Source organism: Pantherophis guttatus, chromosome 2 (assembly GCF_059756535.1).
Source record: "Pantherophis guttatus breed Tessera chromosome 2, ASM5975653v1, whole genome shotgun sequence".
NCBI lineage: Eukaryota > Metazoa > Chordata > Lepidosauria > Squamata > Colubridae > Pantherophis > Pantherophis guttatus.
The window spans coordinates 201,639,527-201,663,270 of record NC_142064.1 but is presented as its reverse complement, the minus strand read 5'-3'; the positions used below and the strand labels follow the sequence as shown (position 1 = coordinate 201,663,270).

At 35.3% G+C, this 23,744-nt stretch overlaps 1 protein-coding gene across 3 annotated transcripts in view; it reads right to left on the bottom strand.

The window, feature by feature from the left end:
- SGCD (sarcoglycan delta) overlaps window positions 1-23,744 on the bottom strand; it is a 452,437-nt gene that overhangs the window by 68,641 nt on the left and 360,052 nt on the right. For all 3 annotated transcript variants that reach the window (XM_087887533.1, XM_060688502.2, XM_034401701.3), the window contains one exon: window positions 21,882-22,001. In XM_087887533.1, the coding sequence (XP_087743659.1) occupies window positions 21,882-22,001 (120 nt within the window). The remainder of the gene's footprint in view (window positions 1-21,881; window positions 22,002-23,744) is intronic.

Genomic DNA, 23,744 nt, shown 5'->3' with positions numbered 1-23,744 from the left:
GTAACTGTTCAAAGTTACAACCTATCTGAAAAAATGGATTTATGACCCAATCCAGTGTTCTGACTTATGCCCTCCACCCACACCCCATGATCATATCACTGCACTCCAGGTGCTCAGTAACACAACCACATTTACGGTTGTAACCCAAGGATTACCTGAGGGGCAAGGCTTCCTTCTTCTTTAGTTCATCAGAAGAATTGGCAGCTGGCCTCAATCTAGCTGGCAATACTTGGATAAGTGTAACCCTATTTTTTCCACCACATTTCCACTGAAGGCCTTCTGCAACAAGCAGACTTAAGGTTGCATGGATGTTTACTTTCCCCCCAGATCACTCCCACAAATGCTTTGCGGACTGCAAACAATACATAAACAATTGGGCTTTCAGCCATGCAAACATTGACTAATGCATTTAAGGATCAATAGTTGCCTTTTTAATGCTAGTGAACATAGCCATCCGTGTTCAGCAACTAGTACAAAATCATCTCCATTTCTAGGAGTAATCACTTCCAATCCAACCCTAGTCCTCCCTAGAGTTCTGAATGTTGTTTTAGATTTTCCTTTTGCCACCCTTTCCCCTTCTATGAAAGTAGTTCCTATCAAATACCTTACTCTCCGGTCATTATCGAAACACTGAATTTTGTTTCGATATCTGCATGCAGACAAGGATATGTGAAGCAGGGGCGGATTCCAAATCTCATCTCTTGCTCTTGCTCGCATGGCGCTTCTGTGCTTCTGCATATGCACAAAAGCATCTGGGTGGGTGGGCGGAGGCTTCCGCTACCGCCGCTACCAGTTCGCCTGATCCGGTACTGATGTAAAGAGCCAACAAGAAGCTATGCTAAGAGCAGACACATCAGGTGTGTATGTATAAGTGTATTAAGAATATAAATAGAAAATGAAAAGTTATTTTAGTTGATTTTTTTAAAAAAAGGTATATAGAAATATTTTATATATAATTCAGATAAGTAGTTTTCATTGTATTAAAGGACTATCTAACAACTAGCAAATAAAGCACTAATAGCAGGGAACAGAAATAAAATAATGTCTAAAATATTAAGCAACCATTTTTAATGGAATGGCAGGATTTAGTGCAATTTCCATGTATGGAGTTATTATAGTAGGAAAATCTACTTCTAATGTATTTTTGCAGAGACACAACTCTGAAATCATTTATAGCTTTATTTATTTTACCTTGACTCTACTCTTATTCTTAATGAACTCTATGGTGATGAACAATAAAAGTATAATATATCTGAAAAAATCTAGCCTAGCCACACATAATAAGGTAATAACCAACATGTCCATAGTACGCTTGTATACACAAAAATAATACACTCAATTAAAATTGTTGGGCAAACAAAATTATTGTGCAATATTGTGAAAAACTCATAGTACTGGAATTTCCTTAGATATTCTAGAGTCAGATAACACATAGAAAAGGTCTTCACTTTTGTATGAAATATTTTAAGATATTTGTATGGTAAACTCTTTAGAAGAAACCCAAGTCAGAATTCCTGCTAATGAATTTGAATAGAGTCATTTAAGAGCAACTCTATGTGATAATAATATGACAAAAAGGTTACTGGTGCATGAATAATTGTAGCCAAGATCTCCTTGTCTAGAAACTGCTTAGAAACAGTTTAGAAACTGCTGCTGTTGGTGAACTAGATGAAGATAGTACAATATTATCTATTAACAAAGCCGCCTTATCGCCAGTGGCTAGATGAACAACATCATAGGTTTAAAAAGGTTGAAAACTGATTTCCTGGAACAAAAAACACAAGACAGTGTCTCTGCTCATGCTCCTTTTATTATTGTGGAGAATCATATAGACAACCTTAAAAAAGTAATGTGATAATTCTAAAACATAATTCAAGGCTAGGAAAATTGGGGAACACAAGAAACAGTTAGATTTTCAAGACTGATGTCAGCTCTTAGAGCTAGGCCCAGTCGAGAAATAGACTCCACAAGAAATACTTGATAGATATAAGCCATAGAATCCAAATCTTGAAAGCCTGATGATGTTTTCCCCTTCCCCCTCTCTTGTATTAAAGAAAGTCAAGGTGTAGCAGTTTAACTTTAAACTACATTAATATTCTTTTTCCCTAGGCTTAAATTTTGTTTTGCTAACTATCACACTCCTCTTCCAAAGTCATGTCTGTGATTCTCTACCATTACTGCTCATCAGTTCATTAAATCATCTAGACTGTAATCTAATTGCCCTGATGCCAATATAATTTATGGTTTTTGCTACAAACTTCCATTTTAGCACAAATGGCCTGCAAATGTTAGTGTGACCTCTAGAGGACAGCAAACTGTTTTCTATATACAGATTAATAGAGTTGGAAGGGACCTTATAGGTCCAATGCCCCCCCCCCCCCGCCGAAGCAGGAGACCCTACACCATTTCTGACAAATGGCAGTCCAGTCTCTTCTTGAAAGCTTCCAGTTATGAAGCTCCCACAACTTCTGAAGGCAAGCTGTTCCATTGTTTGATTGCTCTCACTGTCAGAAAATTTCTCCTTATTTCCAGGTTGGATCTCTCCTTGTTCAGTTTTCATCCATTATTCCTTGTCTGGCCTTCAGGTACTTTGGAAAATAGCTTGACCCCTTCCTCTCTGTGGCAGACCCTCAAATATTGAAACACTGCTATCATGTCTCCCCTGGTCCTTCTCTTCACTAGACTAGCCATGCCCAATTCCTTTGACCGTTCTTCATATGCTTTAGTCTCCAGTCCCCTAATCATCCTGGTTGCTCTTCTCTATACTCTTTCTAGAGTCTCAACATTTTTTTTAATATTGTGGTGACCAAAACTGGAGTATTCTAGATGTGGTCTTATTAAGGCTTTATAGAGTGGTATTAGTACCTCACTTGATCTTTATTGTATACCTCTGATAATGCAGTCTAGGATTGCATTGGCTTTTTTGGCTGCCACTGCACACTGCTGGCTCATATTTAGCTGGAGTCCACTAAGACTCCAAGATCCCTCTCACAGTTACTACTATTAAGCCTGGTTTCACCCAGTCTATATGTGTATTTTTGGTTTTTCTTCGCTAAGTTAGTTTCCATTTAGTATTATCTGGAGAACCAAAGCCCCCCAAACAGTATTTATCCAAATCTTATATCAGTTGGTAGAGTTGTATGCAATTTCAAGATAATAGGAGCTAGCCCAGAACTTTGTAAGACCTGATAATTTAATTACTAAAAACTATTGTATTTATTTAGTTCAAGTAATTTTCAAACTTTGATTTTCTAAAAGCCAATGTTTACTGTTTAATTGCTCCCTCTGTATAATTAACACAAATAGCATGTGTTAATAGCATAAAATCGAAATTCCAGTCTCAAAATTGCACTTTTATAACCTGGTTACAACCATTCAATTGTAATACCTACTAAATCCAAGTAGAGCTTATTTCCCAGTAAAGGAATAGAAGCTACCGCAAATGTCACAACAAGTTTAAAAGAAATAATTCATGAATACATATTGTGCTGAAAAAGACAAACTAATTGTTACAATTCCAATTGCTTTTGCATTCACAATCAAATGCTATCTAAGAATCTTCATGATGGATAGAGCCTTCAGAAATTTTAAGTTCAGCTGATAAAATGGAAAACTGAAGTTATACTAACATTTCAAGAATTTTCTGAAGAGTAGGAGAGGAACCAGCTCTAGAAAAGAATGAATACATTCAAAAAGTAGAAGAAATTCTACTTAGAAAAAGAAATTAAGAGTGTATTTGGATTGATATCAGAATAAAGCATCTAAAAAGGAAATGTGGAAGTAGGAGGAATATAGAAGAATATAGTAGGAGGAAAATAGAAAGTTGTTGGGTCAAGTGCGTGTGTGCACATGTACACATACCCAAAGTTATAGTCATCCTGAATGGCATCAAAGACCAAATCTGATTGAAGAACTGAAGATTACATCCATATTAAACGCTTTTATTCATAAACATGTGTAGCAAGATGAAATCTTGGGAGAATTCCATCAACCTCATCCTAAGTGGTTGAACTGCAAATCTATAAATTAAATTTTCTGAAACTGACTCTTAGAATAACTTTATTGTCACTTTGAATGTACACTGATCAGCATATATTAAAATGAAATTACATTGCATACAGCTCTCAAAAGGTCTCCACCTCTAACATAAACATGACAGAATAAATAAATAAATATATACATACATACATACAAAATTATGCACGTACCCACATATATTATACGACATGGAGATACAACACAGTGTAGTTCGGATGTATACATGTACATGGTGAGAGAAACAAATCTTGCAAGGTTACCAGACGGATGGCATAGGGCACATAGCTGTTACAGAATCTGGAAGTCCTGTTAGAAATACTTCAAAACCTCCTCCCAGTTGGAAGCAACAGAAACAGACTGTGAAGTGGGTGTGTGGAGTCTCTAACAATGATTTGAGCTCTAAGCACATAGCACTTATAAGCAGTATCCTGAATGACAAGAAGCGAGTTTCCTATAATCTTCTCGGCTGTCCTTACCACTCTCTGAGTGGACTTTCTAGCTGAGGCACTGCTGCCACCAAACCAAACATTATTGCAGTTTGTTAAAATGCTCTCAATCATGCCTCTGTAAAAAGTGGCTAGGACAGAAGGAGATGAGGATATGCTCTCCTCATCCGATGCATGAAATGCAGACGCTGGTTTCCATGCTTTACTAAGGATGATGCGTGGAGAGAGGGGAAACCAGTTTGGATTGTTAGTTATCTGCATCCCGAGATACTTGACACTGTTGACCAGTCTGCAGGAATAAGCAGCACCCACATCAGAGAAACTTTATTTAAGTATCTTAAGAAGGTCAGCATTATTTATATTATATTATCTTGTCATGTCATGTCATTTTAGACCAGCAGAGCAGTGCAAAGCACTGCACTGGTTCCATAATCACCCTGTCCCCAAGATCTGGGTTAACAACCAGGCTTCAACAATTTTCTGAATGATGAGAAGATATGAACCATACCATTTTCTGGGGAGAGGGGGATCATTCCAGGAATTGCCATAAAATAGGAAAGCTTCCTGTGTTCTGCAGCATGACACTTTTTAATAGATGGGACTTGGAACACATTTGCCCTGCAGGACCAAAGCAACGGAGAAGGAGAGATAAGGCTGTATGGCCCAGGGATTCTTTAACAGCTAAGCAGGCCATAAGATATTCAATACAGATGTTATTTTTCTGCTATATATACAGTATCTATAAACTACAAAAGAAAACAAGAAAACACTTCATTATCGCTCTTCCATCTTTACTGAGCACAAAGCAAACCCTGTCAGATTGTGGATAAATCAATATCTCTTATTTCTTTTGCCATTGGAAACATTTCTCACTATGTTTTGAACAAGGGGGAAAGTAACCCTATGGTTTGGTTTAAACTATTGCTTTATATTAAGCTATTGATTTTGTGGTTCACGATTCTATGTTCTCAGTAAAATACAGAAAGCAAGTAGCAACAAACCTGTGTATTTTATCCTTATTCTAAACCACACTAAATTATTCTTTTATTATTTACGAATTAATTTTTATTACAAGCCCACTATACTAAATCTTTCTTTTAACGCTACATTATATATCAGCAACAAATATTCATAAATACTTTGAGTGGAAAATCCATAAAGCTATTTCACCTTTATTTTAAGTTCTATTTAATGCTTCTCCAAAATGATTTCATCAATGATGAGTCCATCTGCTGGCTTTCTGCCCAACAGCCTAATTCCATACACTCAATCAGGAATTTATAAAGCATGTGACACTATCTGTCTAAAAGGTTTTGAGTTACTGTAATTATTTGACCAATACTTTTTTTCTTCCCCTCGTCCTATATCGGTGTGCAAGGGAAAACCAATTTGCAAAACAAACAACAATCCCCCCACAGCCCATTTTCATATAAACTCAGTTACTATAGTTACAGTGAGCAAATTGCTTCTGTGAAAAGGATAATAAACACACAGGCACATGTTATGTGAAGAAAAAACCCCTCTTAATCAGGGGTGAAATCCAGCAGGTTCTAACAGGTCCTGGAGAACCGGATGTGGAAATTTTGAGTAGTTCCGAGAACTGGCAAATGCCACTTCTGGCTGGCCGCAGAGTGGGGTGGGAATGGAGATTTTGCAATATCCTTCCCCCAGGAGTGGGGTGGGAATGGAGATTTTGCAATATCCTTCCCCCAGGACTGGAGAGGGAATGGAGAGTTTGCAATATTCTTCCCCCAGGAGTGGAGAGGGAATGGAGAGTTTGCAGTATCCTTCCCCTGCCATGCCGACCAAGCCACGCCCACAGAACCAGTAGTAAAAAAAATTGGATTTCACCATTGCTCTTAATGCTACTAAATAACATAACTATTGCATAACTTTGTGTCAGCCTTGTGAGGTAGACCAGATAAGAAGCACACTTAGCTCTATCTTTATTGTCAACCACATTAACAGAAAGTTGTAAGACTGAAAGTAAATGTGTCCACCCCCCCGGCCTCCTTTGCCTTTATTTTCCAGGGAACCAGGAAGAGTCCTAATCTGCCATGCCCTTGTTCTTTCTGCAGGCTCAGATGCCTCTTACTCGTTGCTTGATCTGTGGCTCTTCATCCTGTCTCCCAATGTCATTCTCACATGCCATTACATCTGGACCTGCCATTTCACTTCTAAAAGCTGATTTGCAAATGTTAGGTGTCTGTTTCTTTTGAAGAAGCTCATTGGTTGCATGTAGATTTAAGCTGTCTTTTATCCCTGCAGCCTAGGTTTCTTCCCGCCTGGTTGCAATATTTGCTGTTAAATATTCAGAAGGAAAAGAAATATTTATGGGGGATATCTACCTAAGGTCTTGCACTGTATCTCTGAGGTGTATATTTAAAAATCTTTCCTGAAGCTGTCTCCATTTCACTGGCTACTTCATGAAGCCACCTCATCATGTGCCATCTTGGAATGAAATAAATTTATCATTAAAGAACAACAGTTTTTTAAGAAGTTTAAAAACCTAATTCAATCCACCTCATTAAGAATTTATACATCACTGATCCTATTTTTTCTGGTTTTACATTACACATAATGCAAATGTTCCATTCCCACTGTGCTTGACTTTTATGTTTCTTCTGATGTACCCAAATATCAGTTTCCTGTAACGAAGTGGACTAAAGTATCATCATCCAGTCATTTTTACTTCCTTCGGAAAACATGCATTCCTTGGAACAGATAGCATATCAACCTATTACCCTTCTACCAACACTTTTTAAAATTTCTTCTCCCATTTCCCTAGTGTTAGTAACATTCTACCAAGAAGCACACATTAATCAATTTGCACTAATTTCCCCCACTTCCTATCATTCACTATCTTGACTGCTGTGTATATTTATATTTGCTGTCTTTTATTGTTTTAATACTTTTGGAATTGTAAGCTGCCCAGAGTCATTGATTGAGATGGACAGCTACAGAAATTGAATAATTACAACTCCATTTCCTTCAACTATTAGACTTCAATACATCAATTTGCAGATCTATTATATCGTATAAATAAGTCATTTACATTGTCAATCCCTTTGATTTTGCCTTAATGCAACAGAATCTATATAGTAATTTTTTAACTAACATAACTGTAAAATCATCACAAGTATTTCTTACAATTTTTCTTTACACATTTAAATAAATTAAATAACCAAGAGAATGCCAAATATCCTTGACTTATTTCCTATTGTGTTTTTAATGCTATAGGTACTGCCTATTTCAGCAAGATTTTTTTCCTAAAACCAAATGCACAAAACTGGCTGTCCCATAACCACAGATCTCCTGTTACTTAGAATTTAAATCTACAGAAATCATTTTTTCCTCAGATACAGTACATAACCAAAAGCTTCCCACAAGAAGGCACAACTCACATTGAGAACATTTACTTGAGAAACAAACCCAAACTGCAAGTGCTTCAAACTTCCCAAAATTATTTCTTCCTTTTCAATGAATAATTGCTAGAAGTAAATTTTTCTAAAAAAAATATTTAGAAAAACAAACATGAGACTTTTTGTGTTCACTTTCTTTGAGGAAATTCAGAGCAGTACAATAAGGATAACACAGAAAAACCTAAAGACAAAAACAGGTATGACCAACTATGGATCCTTGTAGTTTGCATAGTCATTTCAGATGCATGGCAACTGGCTCACAATTATGACTGGCACAGTATTTGTGCAGTCATGTGATTATCATTTGTGGCAGTCACTGTCAGCTTCTGACAATCATAGTCTGTAAAGGCAAAATCTAGTTAATTAAAGTTCTTGTTTGAATTAGAAATAGTTCCATAGTACTTCTCCAAATAGGTACTTCTCTGCTAGTTGTAAAAGCAACTGAAATTATACTGCAGATGGAAGTAGGTGAGAGTAAAAAATAATGCACAGTTTGGGGGTCCCAATGTGGACAGTTCCCCGGGCTCTGATTTAATGTAATATTTTAACATTCTTTTTAAAATGAAAATAGTTAACAAAATTCTATATTATTATATTTTTCTTTCATTTACAAGAATAACATAATAACAGAGTTGGAATGGACTTTGGAGGTCTTCTAATCCAACCCCCTGCTCAGGCAGGAAACCCTATACTATTTCAGACAAATGGTTGTCCAATCTCTTCTTAAAAACCTCCAGTGATGGGGCACTCTGGATATAAGTCATTCCACTGATTAATTATTCTATCTGTAAGGAAATTTCTCTTTAGTTCTGGGGTGGTTCTCTCCTTGATTAGTTTCCATCCATTGCTTCTTTTCAGGTTCTTTTCAAAGCACCTTCAGGTGCTTTGGAGAATAAATTTGGAGAATTAGTAGCAGCCCCTTAGATATTGGAACTCTGCTATTATATCACTCCTAGTCCTTTTCATTAAATGTCAGCATTTTTTTTATGTCATGGAGACCAAATCTGGATGCAATATTCAAAGTGTGGTCTTACCGAGGTATTACAAAACAGTATTAACATCTCACATGATCCCTCTGTTAATGCAGCCTAGGACTGCGTTGGCTTTTTTGGCAGTCCCAGCAGACTGCTGGCTCATATTTAAGTGACTGTCCATTAGGAATCTAAGATCCCTCCGGCAGTTATGTGTTGCCCAATGAGAAGAATGATCCCAAGTCTTACCACAGACACATAAGCAATTTTAGAAAATGATAGCTACTATTTTGAAGTTTGTCTCCTTGCTAAAAACAATTTAAAGGAAAGGTAGGTTGATCATGGCATGAGTTGTTTGACTTCTGCTAAGTGGGTATTTTATGACTGCCCATAGCAACCATGACAACAGGCATTTTGTGAATTATCATCTGCTCTTTGTGATTTGATAAAACCTGGTGGCATCCAGATGTATCACTTTACAATTTGAATTATAATCTGACATATGAAGAGAAGCCAGTTCCCTTCCATATTTAATTTAACAGTAAAAAACTAAGCAGTTTTCATTGTAACAGTGTGAAGGAGAGAAGGGATTGGACTGGACTAATTGTATTTGGATAGAAATTAGCTGGGAGGCTTATACTGAAAAGTAATTTGAAAGTTTGTTTTGATCAAAGGAATACAAATCAAAAGTGGTGTTAGCAGAGACTACTTTTAATATTCTGTATGTTCGTTATTGGATTGCCCATTCAATTACTGCTAGAACATTGACTGTCCTTCATTTGTTGAGATACATTTGTCAGAAAACTAATAATATTGAAGCAAGTCAGGGCAAGGATCACTGTCTCTGCTGCAATATTAGCAAGCTACAGAGCAGGCAGGTTATGATTATGAATACCATTTACTTATGATTGTAAATCTATATGTGGAAGTGCTTGTGAAGAGATAAAGAATCCCTGTTTTTGAAGTTGCTTCGGACTATTTTTTTTCACACTGTCCTGCCTGAGGACAAATTTATTCATTCAGCTACTGCTTGTCCTACTGTGGTACTGATTAAATGAGAAACAGGGACTGAAGACAAAGCAGAGCCTTTGGAATTAATGTCAAAACACCTCCCTACCACCCTCCTTTGTAAGTTTTAAAACACATTATTTGCAATTATGCAGTGCAATTCTTACAAATATCTGCTTTTGAATTGATCCAGATGCATTTAGTCATGTGTTAAGCTCAATGAAATCAATGGGAATTAAGTTAATGATTTCACTTAGACTGGGTGCAATTCTTTTAATTCCATCATTTGGAAGGATGAAATTCAACAAAGCTACCAGCTAAATATATTTTAATGGTATGTGTTACCCCATGACACATTCCACCCAGTGCACTGAGCGGTGAGGATACTTCATTACGTCTGATCTATTTTGAAGATGTCTTTGCAATGTTTACTTTTATGAAAAAAAAAACCTCAAAAAAACTAAACTACTGGAATATTGGACAATCACTATTCTTCAAAGTACACAGAAATAAATGTGAACTCTATGTCATTGTCCCGGGGACGCCCAAGTGTGGAATTCCTACACTCTTCAGGAAGGCTTCTTCCTTGTCCCCCATAAATGTGGAAACTGACATGAAAAAAATGCTAAAAAATTAACTGCATCTGTGGACAGTTCTTATTACACCCTCTTCTAGTTTAGTGTCTGAATTCTGTTTTCATGACTTTTTTGTTAAGTGAAATGGATAAGTGAATACGTGACACAGAAAGAGAGAGAGAGGCTTGTTGGAAGATCACTGACGGCTGCCATCTCATATGAAGTTCTCTTATTCAATGTCCTATGTCTGACCAGAGGTGAGATTCGCAAACTGTAGCAACCAGTTCGCCCAGCACCAGAAATGTGTGCGCATGCTGTCCTCGCATGCATGCGGCATCACAAAACACGGCAATTTGCTCGCTCGCGCCATCCACAGATGCATACAGCATCAAAAACACAGCAATACAGGACAGGATTGTGCCCGTCCCCACTACTATTTTGCCAGAACCGGTCTGAACTGGCTGAATGCCACCTCTGTGTCTGACCCATTTCCAACTTTTTTTTGTCCCCTTGCAGGTCAGAGGAGATAAGCAAATAAGCTTTCTCCTTCTCCATAGCTCAGCCCTTCCATAAAAACTTGCTAATTGCAAGTTAACAACCTCACCTCTATGAGCTTAATTAGTTGATTAGAACTCCTCAATCTGTTTGCCCTGCTTCCTGAAATTGACTGGGCCTTAATCAGTTTCACACTGATTGCTTTTGTTGTCAGATGCACAAAATTGGGTTGTAAATGCATATACTGGTGGAAGAATGATTTTTTAAAAATTATTTATCATTGCTGTATTTGTAAATGGCGGTTAACCAAGGCAGTTGTTAAATGAGGAGTGGTTGTATAGATAAAGCATAATTTGCTCTTTTACTGCCAATTTATCATGGTCCTTTCTCTAGGAGCTACAGCATCTTCTGCCACACTTCCCTCCAAAGAAAGTGGGGAAGAGAGAAAGAAGTAAAAAAGAACCACAATTAAGACCTAAGGGACACAAAAACAACCTATTTATGACATTCAGAGGATTTTTTAGTAATTATATCTGTGGATTTATTTATTTTTTTAAAAGGACCCTGCTGTTTCTTGTTGGTAGCATACATAGTCTTGAAACTATGGTTATTCTGTCCAATTCCATATTTTAAGATGATCTTGAAAATAAAGATGATCTTTATTATCCCTGCAGAATGGGATAATAAAATAACATTCAATATACGGCTTTGTTGAGATACTCCATTTCTACAGTGTTATCCAAAACAATTGTGATCAGAAACGTACCACCTTCAAACAATGTCCTAATCCACCTTGTACCCATCTTGCACTTTTTTGTTCGTTTGTTTGTCTGTAGGATGGAGATTGGGATTACAGAAGGGATTACAAAATTGTGGCTAGGTTTCTTTTTTGCAGATGGATTTTCATAACTGAGATGAAGAGAAATGTAAATAGCATAAGCATAAAAAAACAAGCGTTCTTTTGGTACGGCTTTGTAGTTCAAACAGATTTGTAGGAAACCAAATACGTACATAATAGTTTCTAGATTTCTTGATCTTGAACAATAAAACTTACATAAAATCCTGACTATATTTTTATAAAAATAACAAATGCACAGGGTAGTTATTAGTTGCTTGATGTGCATGATAAATATTCATGGAGATGTGTTGCTTCCCATCCCACCTCTTTTCTCCCACCTAAGTATGTATTACAAAACCTGGGTGAGAATGCCTGGGATGCAAAGCTCTGAGTCAATAAGGAATATTTTTATAGAAAGATGGAATTATTAAATTGTCACATTCACCTCCCAAACTAAGCCAAAAAGCACCCAGGGGCAAGGCAGATTATTTCTTCTTCACCTTCTAGAAAGAATGCCAGCTCCTGGGGATGCAAGGCTGCACAAAGAAGCAGCTTTTGGAAACCAGGGGAAAGAATGCTATTAGCTTAAAGCTCTCTGCTTTAATTCCATGAACACTTACCAGGAAATAATCCCTACACAAAATCATGTTACATATGAGACATTATGGTCATTAACTTTTTAAATATATCCCGTAAATATCTTGATGAAGGCATTTTACAAATAAGAATGATAAGGTTAACTGTCTGCACACAGATTCTGACTTGACATGTCTGCGGTTCTTGTTGTACTTAACTATCACATTTTGAAAAATATCAAATACGAGTTTTTATCCAACTTGTCAGGATGGGGGAGAGTTGCCATCTCTTTGCTGAATCTTCAGCCCTCCTGCTGATTTAATCAGGCAGGGGATGCTGAGCTCACAGTTGCAAGAGATAATTAGGGTTTCCTTGTTGGAGGAGTAAGCTTCCCTTTGCCTAAAGGAGGAGGTGGTGAAAACTTTATTAAGTAAACCTTCCCTTGATGTGAAACAGTTGGGAAATTACTGGTTGTTTTAAATGTATTGGGTGGGGGCCTTGCCCTGTGGAAGATGTTGATTATCCGAACCCAATTTAATTAAGCTGTTAGGTGGGGTATGGCATTGTGGCTGCTTTGTGGATTTTCTGTGATGAGAACTGGATGTAAGGAAAGGGAGCATAGTCATTTTAGTACTCTTGAATCCTTCATCAGCTTCACTTTCTGCATTAAACTGTTGGAAGTAACCAATATGAACTCCAGAGACAGGTACCATTAGCATGCTGATGACACCCGGATCTACCAATCCTTGCTATTGAATGTCATGAAAGTACTTAATTTCCTTAACAATTTCCTTACTACAATAGTAGAATGGATAATCAAAACACAGAAGCCTAATAAACAATTTTTGGTAGAAGACCTAAGCAAATGGAGTAGGGAGAAAGAAACTTAAGGAAGACTACAGTGCCAGCAGTGTTAAGGTCTCATTTCTTTTACTAGCTAGTTGGCATTTCCAAAAATCTGTTTACTGGTCTTTATTTCCACTACTAATTTTTTTCTCGGTTGAAATCTGCCTTGAGTTGCCTAATCTCTACCTTCATCTGGACAGAAAGGTAGGATGTAAATAAAATTTTAATTATAAAATAAATCAGAATTATTCACAAGTGTATTTTAATTTTATTTTACTATATTGAGTACTGCTTGATTAATCTCAAAATAACCAATTTCACTTTATATATTGGTCAGCTAATTTAGTTTAATTTAATTTAAATGATTATATGGCTGCCATCTCACAACAGTGGCTCTGGGTGATATACACAAATTAAAACAACTGCACCATAAAACCCATGATTCTCAAGGTTAAAGCAAACTCCAAATTGCAAAACACAACCTTAATAGCAGAGCTTATCTAACTTTCTGGCCTAAAAGCCTTGGAGACCAGCAGGATCTCCAAAACCTTGTGAAAGTGAGAGCCATTCAATTCTCCAGAAGGATGTTTATCCACAAAACAGATGTTGCCAGAGTAGGCATGACCCCTGGCTTCAGCAATATTATAGTATTTGATAAAGAGAACCCAGAGTATGTTTTCTCTGCAAATCTGGTGGGTTGAGCAGAAATAATTGGGGGTGGGAATTGTGGTCCTACAAGTAGAGCTTCATAGGTGATAACCAGTATCTTGAATCACAGCTAGAATACAAATGTGAAATGTAGCTCACAGAGCAGTGGTATTATATGAGCATAATGAGAAACACAAAAAACTGTGCTTGGAATAGGAGGTTCCAAGGACTCCTACACTGTACTTCAGGCAATTACATAGGACTTATATGGCCGGGCTCCAGGTGAATTTAAGTTATTTAATCTGTCAGATACCTAGAATAGTCCTTACAGTCCTGCTGGTGTTTCCACCCAGGAGACCCTGCAGGTATGACCCAACTAGGAGGAACCAGGATACTCTGAAGAGAGCCAAATATCTTTATGAAGATGATAGATGCCTTCTCTAGATATTATTCCACCTAAAAAGCAGCATTTGGGGTCATTCTCCCCTGAAAATCCTGCTTTATATGAGAACTGATAAATCATAGCATACCATTAATGTATCTAAACTAAAACCAGTAGCACCCATTACAACTGATAACAGCAAAAGTATTAATTCCTTGTGAATTGAAAGAAATAGTTTCAATTTCATCTCTGTCATGAATCTAATAAGAATTTCATTGATGACATTGGAGTTCATTTTTATCTGTTCTACTGTGAAGTTATTTATGGTACGTATTACCCAGAGAACACCTTTTATTGACTAGTATAAAAGTAGAATGAAGAAATCAATAATGGGAGGGAATTCTCTATTTTTTCTTCATCAATTTGCAAATATATATCCATTAATGTAAACATGACCATGCATACATATAAGAATTGTTTCATATACTTACATAAAACCCACAATATTTTAATCCAGGCTAATTTTATTAATTTCCAGATACCATGGTTCAACAGTCAGGAACTAGCTAAATATTATTTTATCCAGGCTTCTAGAAGAGGCTCTCAAAGCCCTTCCTATTGTGACATTCATAATTCCTCTCCTTCTTGCCTCATAGATGGAATTTGCAGTGGCAGGAGATGCAGTGCAAGCAGAACTGAAGTGGGACTCAATTCAATTTCATTCCATGTAACTAAGCATGAATAGAAACATTTTTATATATTAGCTATAGGTCTTTCAGTGAGATACATTGACCATTTCTCTGAAGATCACTGGCCTTTGCATCTCAACATTTTTTTTTCTAGCTCAGCTACTTTCTCTCCTGATTTCTTTCTGGAGACAATCACTTTAAATATAGACAGCTTTAGGTGATGTCAGCCCTTCAAGTTAAGGTCAAGAAACAGAAACAGCAGGAAATCCAGAAATGGTCTTTATTGTAGAAAGGTAGAATTTTGAAGGCCTGTCCAACTTTCTCTTTGTTGCATTTTATACTAAAGACAAGCAAAGTGGAATTATTTTTCCTTCTTATATTTTACATTTTATTTTTATTACATGTATTGGCTGCCCATCTTATGTCTCCTCTTTTCCCAGAACTCTGTACTGTAATCTCTTCTGCAAGTCTTCCATTAACAGTTTGGTTTTACCCCAAGGTCAGTTTTATCTTTCTTTAGAGGCAAACAGAAGAAATGCAAATAACACACTGGTTATTTTCTAATAATGTAATTAACAGGTTAAGTGGGGGGTTGGAGATCAGTGGTGGGAACAAAGAAGATAACTTTAATTCGTTTTCCTGACCAATGAGGAAGTCACTAAAGACATAACATTTTTAAAGAAGACCTAATGGAATTTTTGGAGAAAATGAGAGAACACTTTCTAAACTGAGAATTCTGATACATTTAGCATGACTGCATTGCCAGTAAGAAGATTCAACCTGGTTAATGCCTGGTTAAACATATTATAGGAATATGATGACTATCCTTGGATACCCTCCAATTACCCCTTTTGACTTGTATTTTTATTATTGGTTTGAAAGAAACCAACTCCAGAAAAACAAAATCTGTTCAGATGAGGTTTGAAATGGATGTTTATGTATAATTAAACTGGCAGACTATTTTAGGTATGTCCAAATGCCCAATAAACACACACACACACACACACACACACACACACACACACACACACACACACTCTAATCCAATGTTTTTGTATAAAACATGATAACTTTATTTGATAAGAATTCAAATAATGTATTTTTAAATCTACAGGTTGCTTACTAATAAACAGGGAAATCTTCTAAAATCAGTTATTATGTTTAGCACCAACATGTATCTCCTGCTTTTGACATTCAAATCTGTAGTTACTAGACCTCTAAATTCTATTGTTTCCTATGTAAAATATCAGCATCTACTCTCATCCTATAAACCTGTGTCTCATGATGGCTGAAATATGTATGGATTCTCAACTATGGATTGATAGTGAATAAAAATATGTCACTGCTGACATATTTACCACATTTCAGCTAAGTTTAATAATCCACTTTACACAGTGCATAATAGTCTTCTCTTAATCCATAAGACAGAACACCAGCCATCTAAGAGACAAGAATGGGCAAGATAATTTCAATAAATGTTGTTACTAGTCAAGGTCTAATGGTACAATATTAGAGTCTCAGATAAGTGCTGAACATTGTTTTTATTCCAAACCAGCCTGCAATTTCTAAAAATTGACCACATTGATTTGATTCCAACAAGTGTTTTGTCTTTTTAGTGGAGTAATTATTTTTAATCATCATTCATTAAATGTATTAGTTGGTTGCACTACACAAGCTACACAAAGCCACATTTGTATTCCCATCTCCTTATTATGTAGATGTAGGTCTTGATATAATGCACAATCCCATCCAGTAGGTGGTGTGATATTTTGGAAGGCTAGAATATAAAAAAAGGTATTGTTTCTGTAACATCTTTGAGTACAGGTTATACCTCTTCTACCCACCCTGGACTTGACTACTGTTGTTCAACGTGAATTAGACACATGGTATGCTTTAAGAAGTCCTCTTCCAATGATAGGAAAATTATTTTTTTCCCTTTCTTTTGAGTTTACCAGAATCTTAAACGTGTGAGAGCAATATGTTCATTTCTTTTCCAGGAATTATTAGGAAGTGGATTCCTCCTATGAGATAACATGAGATATCCCCCTTTCAATCAAACGCATTACAGACTGCAAGTATCCAATTGTGTAAGTTCTTGAAATAACCCATTGTTTCCTTGACAGAAAAAAAACAGTTGCTCTCTTCAAAACAAGTCTTTTCTCCCTAGCTTCTGAGAAGAAAAGCAATAATTCCAGGTGTATATTGCTAACTAGCCCTAATCCATAATATTTATGCACATTTGACATGCATATAAAAAAGTTGCAGTGAATTTGCAAAACAGCACAGGTTAATCTTTTTGCAAAAAAAATAAAATGGTAGGAAGATGGAAAATCTATTGCCACAAAATATTAAATAAGGCAATGGAAAATCTAACTACCCATACTTTTTGTATTATAAGACACTCCGGAACATAAGATGCACCTAGCTTTTGGGGAGGAAAACAAGAAAACTAAAAATCTGCCTCTGCCTCCCAGCTCCAGCACGTGGCTTGCCAGGGCTCCATTCCATTCCGCCCATCACCGGTCAGCTGAGTGACAGCTGGATCCTGGCCTCGCATAACCCCACCCATCAGTGGGCTGGCTGATCAGAAATGGCGCTATTGCTGCCTCCTATGTGTCTGCTGCCTCCGCCGGGGAATGCTAGACAAATCATTCATGATAAATGGAACAGAAAGTAATTGATGAAACAAATAAATTTCAGCCTCACTGCACTAGTTCTAAATAAAGTCCAGCTGTTCAAAGTGAGATTTGCTTAGTATAGAACTGAAAAGGCAAGTTTGATAAAAAGCAGCACCTGAATTCTTCAATTAGGTGATTTATTATGCCAGATCGGACAAACATCTCAATAATAAAATTTCAAGCTTTCTTTTCATCAGGGTTCCAATATCATTATGTTTGAAATCAGTGTTGACTACATGTCAATTATTGTTATTGTTCTATAGGCTAATTTGATCTTGGTTTCTTTTCTTAAAAAAAACTCATTCTAATTTAAATTACTTTATCTTTCATTAAAATGCTTTTATGCAGTGATAATAATTTGACTCTGCTAGTGAGCGATCAAGTGGCATGTAGAGGACATATTTAAAACTAATCTGTAGTATAAAAAGAACTAATTAACAGAATAATGTTTTATGATTACCCTTTATTTATACGTGCTGTAACATTCAATTTTCATTAAATAAATAAGTAATTAATGAACATCAAAACTAATTTTCAATGTTTTCTTATTAAAATATAGCTTAGCTACAACTGTTGTTGCTCCCTAAGATCAATAGAAGAAACAAATCAATGTTTCTTGTTTGGAAAATCCTAAAACAACATCTCCAACAACAAAATGATTTACAAGTATAATTAAGTGTTTCATGTTTCATTGACCACTAATAACTCTGGATTCCATTTTATACACTTGCTCAGGAATACTTGCAAAGAATGCTGAAAATTCTTCTATAGTTTAGAGTTGCCACTGCACCCTTAACCAATGGGTCAGAAAACACCAGTACAATATCTATATTCTTAAACATCCTGAAGCAGATCTATGTGGTTGCTATGAGTCAACACTGATTTGATAATACATCAACAGTCAAGCAATATATTCCTAAACATTTCTGGCATGTATCTGAAAAATTTCTCTGTAGCCATCAATAAAAGATTTAATTTTGTATATTCAACTCTCTTTCCTTGAGAAAATGACAGATCAATAATTTAAATTATTTTCTTAAACATACATTTGTTTCTCTACCTTGAGACCAATGATTTACTGATATAAAATTTAAACCACTGTGGCTGAATCTCCAAACATGTCTAAAAGGCAACTAAATTTGCATTGAAACAAAATAATTTATAGTAAACATTAAAGAATTTAAAATAAAATATAATTTAAAAATCCTTTTAAAGTATGTGAACAATAATAAACTATTACCTTTTTATGAATATATAGAAAATTAAAAATTTGGACCAAAACTTTTATTTTAATTAAATATTTCTATAAACTTAATGAATGTGTAACAAATGAAGAAAGTCTGGCCTGAGAATGGCATAAGATCTCTTCAAAGTCTTGCCTTTTGGTCCACTGTCCAAATTCTATGCAATGCTGACAAATATTTAGAAGAAATCTATTTTCACAAAGAAACTTCCCCAGCATTACCAACAACAATTTGGAAAGTTCTATAGCTTGGTCATAAAATACATGCTTTGCTAAAGCACTGAAATTAAAAATAATGAATTTAATAATTGAAAACTTTGGGAACTACAAACAAGAAATATTAAGCTAGAAATATTAAGCTAGTTTATAGCATTCTGGTCCTTGTAGTACCTACCAGAACATTCATCTTTATGTTAAACATTGCTAGAATCACATCAAAGTTTGTTACAAATTAAACATAGTAAAAGAAGAATCTTTGAAGAACTGCAGATCTTATAAAATTTCTGCTTTCTTATATGAGGTCTTGAAAAATTTAAACATTAATAAAATGCCTTGCAGTTCACAAGATTTTCATCATGGGGATGAGCATGACGGTATCTGAGTCCTGAAAAAGTTACAGATGCTGGATTACATGTACATAATGACCTGACTGGTTGATAGTAAGAAAAGGGTCCCAATATGCATGTATGTACAAATGTTTTAATGATTATAATGATGATTGTGTACCATTAAGTCATTGTCAACTGTTACCTACCACATGTATAGATTTTTGTCCATGATCATCTGTCCCTAACCTGGTCCTTCAGTTCTTCCAATAATACAGACATTCCTACCATAACTAAGTCCATCCAACTTTCTGGTCATCCTCTTTTCTTTCCTTCCATCTTTTCCAGCCTTAGAACTTTATCCTCCAGTGTTGGGTCTTCACATAACATAGGTAGGATAATTTAAGCCTGACCAGTGTTTTAATGTATGCCTATAAAAGTAAATTACTCTTTAAATGTTTCTCTCAAACTTCTCTTCTTCATGAAAAGGACAGACTGTAATATTTTCTATGCTCATCATGGCTGGTAGTTTGCAAAACAAAATATATGTTAATGCCTTCTTTTTTAAAAATAGTTCTAACTTTCAGATGTTTTAAACATTGTTTTTCACTCCTTGCTTGGTTTTAATGCTGGAAAAGATGTGAAGCATTCCAATAAAAAAAAAAAGACACAATCTTATTTTGTTACTTGAAGGCCCCGAACTGCTTTAAAGAGTAAATTTCAGATCAAGCTTTGAACAAGTACAAAGAAAAGGAAATAATTATCATTAGCCAGTTTAAAAATAGAATATGTACCCAATTGTTGCTGCTCTAACCTCTCCAAAACAGCTTTCCTGCTAGATTATAATTCTGTATTTCTTTTCTTTTCTTTTTTGTAACAAGGACATGTGAGGGAATAACAAGAGTATCTAAAGATTTTTCACACAGAAAAGAGATGCTAGAGGTACCTGGACTTTGCCAATGCTAAAATAACTTATTAGTAGACATACCCCACCCTAAACTAATTAGATTACAATCAACATAAGAAATAAGTATAACACATATCAAGGGGGTCATTAAAGCTGTTATAAACTCAGCTTTGATGTCATTGTCTCATTTTCCTTTGATGTCTCTTTTAAGAGAGAAAAAGAAAAACTGAGGACATTTTGCTGAAAATGTAAGCAGCACATCACCGAAATGATGTTTTTAAATAAGTTTTTTAAAATCTGATTTATTGGCTTTTTTGAAGTTCATAAAATATAAAACTTTTTAATAATAAATATACATCTATACAAAACTCTCAGAAAAGATACTGAAAATAATAATTCTCCCTTTGGAGCTAATTATTGCTTTATGGGGCATGACTGAAACCAGCTGATGCAAATGTTGTTAAAATCTTTATCAAAAGTAGAATAAACAAGTATCTGTTGATTTTGTCAATTTGTATTATTTCACCAGAGATTCTGGAAGTTTCAAAATTATGCATAGTTGAGCTGCTTTGTGAAAGGTTTTTGAAAGCATAAAAACATGATTGCTAATACCTGCATCATAAACATTAGGGGAAGAAACTGAAAATATTATTTTGTGAGTGGGAAGTGGAAGTGGAATTGAATGGAAGTGGAATTCTGCAGCTGACTTCATATTCTTAAATATCCTCCAGAAGGCTTCCAATTCTCCAGAGTGAGTTTTAAGGATGTGCAGAGAGACGTAGATAAAAAGAAAAGCAATGGAAATTCCATTTCATAACCAGACATCTGCTTATATAAAACAAAATTCTATTTTATTTCTATTTTATTACCTAATGGCAACAGTTGATGCTATTTTCTACTGTCTAAGTAAAAAAAAAAGTATTATGGTTTGGGGATCACAAACGGAAATGGACTTAACATAAGACTCTAAATACTAATAAAACAGCCTACAGGGGCTTAACTACCATTTTGCTCCAAGGTCTAGCAGTACAGCCAAATTATTTTAAATGATTTAAATAGTCTTAGCTGTGTACTGTGGGTGATATAAATTGCAGGCTTCGAAAGCGATATACATGCTGGCAAAACCAAATGGCTTTAATGCAGAATGTTAGATTGGAAGGTGCAGCATTGCTCTTTCCATTATTGAAGACAGAATGCCATTTCATTTTTAAGCTTTAAGGCATAAAAATCACTTAGAAATGGGTTTAGATGGAATGGTGTGGCTTACTTGTCCACATCTGCTTGTGAAAAGATGAGAAGCAAAGATGTTTGTCTTTCATAACACTGTGCTTCGTAATGTATGCTGTGACCACGATGATGGTCACCCTGATTGATTTCCCAACATCCTTATCTTAAAAGTCTTCAATAAAGAAAACTGATATCATGAATTCGCAAAAAACATTTGATCAATTTTTGCCGAAGCCATGAGAGAACATTCTTTCATAATGACTGTAAAAAAGATCATATATATATAAACTATTTTCAAAGTAATCAATATGCTGATAATAAGAGAAGCTTAGATGAAAATTGTTTACCTAAAACTTTCAGTCTTTCTGCTCCAACGACCACTTCATTATCATCTGCAGAAAATAACAATTTCCCTGAAGTGGTTAGCACTTGAAATTTTTGGCTGTAGGCTTCCACTGCTTTGGGACCTAAAGAAAAGAAAGAATTTAGTGGTCTATATGACTAATCTAATCCTGGAAATTATACATAACTAATATTTATTGAACAGAATGAACAGAGCTTCATGGAATAGTTTATGCTAATAAACCTGAATAAATAAATAAATATTCCTTGAAATACTGATAAACATGCCTGCCTATATTCTATTATATTTACAGCATGTTATTTTAAATTAATTAGGCATGTGTTTTACATTTATATTCTTTAAAAAAAAATCACTACTCTGTTGTCTGTTACTGACTTGAACACTGTCAAAAAACATTTTCAAGTTGTCATTACAAGCTAAAAATCCATGAAATCATTCATAACCAGGAGCTTCAACATTTCCAGTAAATGAAACACTGGTTCCCCTGTATCTCCATAAAGGGAAAGAAAAGATGTCTAGTAAAGATAATCTGAGAAAGAACTGACTGAGTGGCATGGAATCTATTTATTTTTGCAGCATATTATACAGATGTATATTATGTAGATGCCATAGAGTAACACAGCTCACCACTGACAGTACCATTAAGATTAGAACTTGCATCTCGTTTGCACAAAATTCTCATTTAGAAACTCAGGGTAAAATTCAAAGTATATATGTATTTATTACAACTTTCGTAGGCCAACCATCCCTACACATGTCTAACACAAAAGCAATTGTAGAAAGATAAATAAAAACAAGAAATAAAAACATATTTGAATAAATAAATATTAGCCTATTCATATTTTGTTATAAAGAGGAGGCTCGTCTTAGTGGCAATACATTTCATAACAAGGGCTTACTATACAGAAAACTGAATTTATCACTGATATTTTAAATTGTCTTTATCCCCTCACTGGATTTAGGTAAACTGTTTCATCCACTTAACTAAAGTAGATGTATAATAAGAGACACAAATTCTCTTGTTTCTGAATAGAAACTTCCCTTCCATCTATGGAAGGCTCTCTTTCATGTGAATAATTCCATTGGTGGGAAGACACATTTTGCAATCCTCAGAATTACCTTCCATAACATATTTGACAAATTTATCAATCAGTGAGAGAACACATTCAGAGAGTGTGAGTTGCACCAGAGGGAATTGACTAAAGTAATTTCTTTTCCTTATTTCTGAGTGAGAGCAAATACTGAACAGAGCTCTATTTAAGAAAGCTCTCCATCCCCCCCCCCTCTATATACATACATACATATTTATGTATATCAATATCAATCATCTGGTTCTCTCAACAACATCAATCATTGTTTTGCCTGACACTACCACAAGCAAATATTATCTTTTCCTGAAAAACAAAAGGCCAATGGAAATGAAAAAGATTTTTAGTGAAACTTGATTGACTAGAACATTTTAAATGTTCTGATTATTCTTTCAACATTATAGAAAATGTCGTTTAGCCTGAACTCATTTTAGAGTATACTGAAGAACAGCAAAAAAGATGTCCTATAAAGATTTGAAATTCAGCAAAAAAAGATGATTTTCAATAGCAGTTTACTTCTTCTCTCCTAACAGAAAACTAGGCTTCAAAAAATCCTCCTATACTTCTAATAAATATTTTTGAATAAAACACCTGACTCCTTCTTCTACAAATCTCCACTTATTTGCCAAATTTTTGATTGCTCCCATTTTCTAACAAAATAAATAAATAATACAGGCTGCTCTTCATTCAACATAAGGTTGGGCATCACTTCTATACCTATTAAGGTTCTCTTGTTGCCTTTTAATCAAGAGGACAAT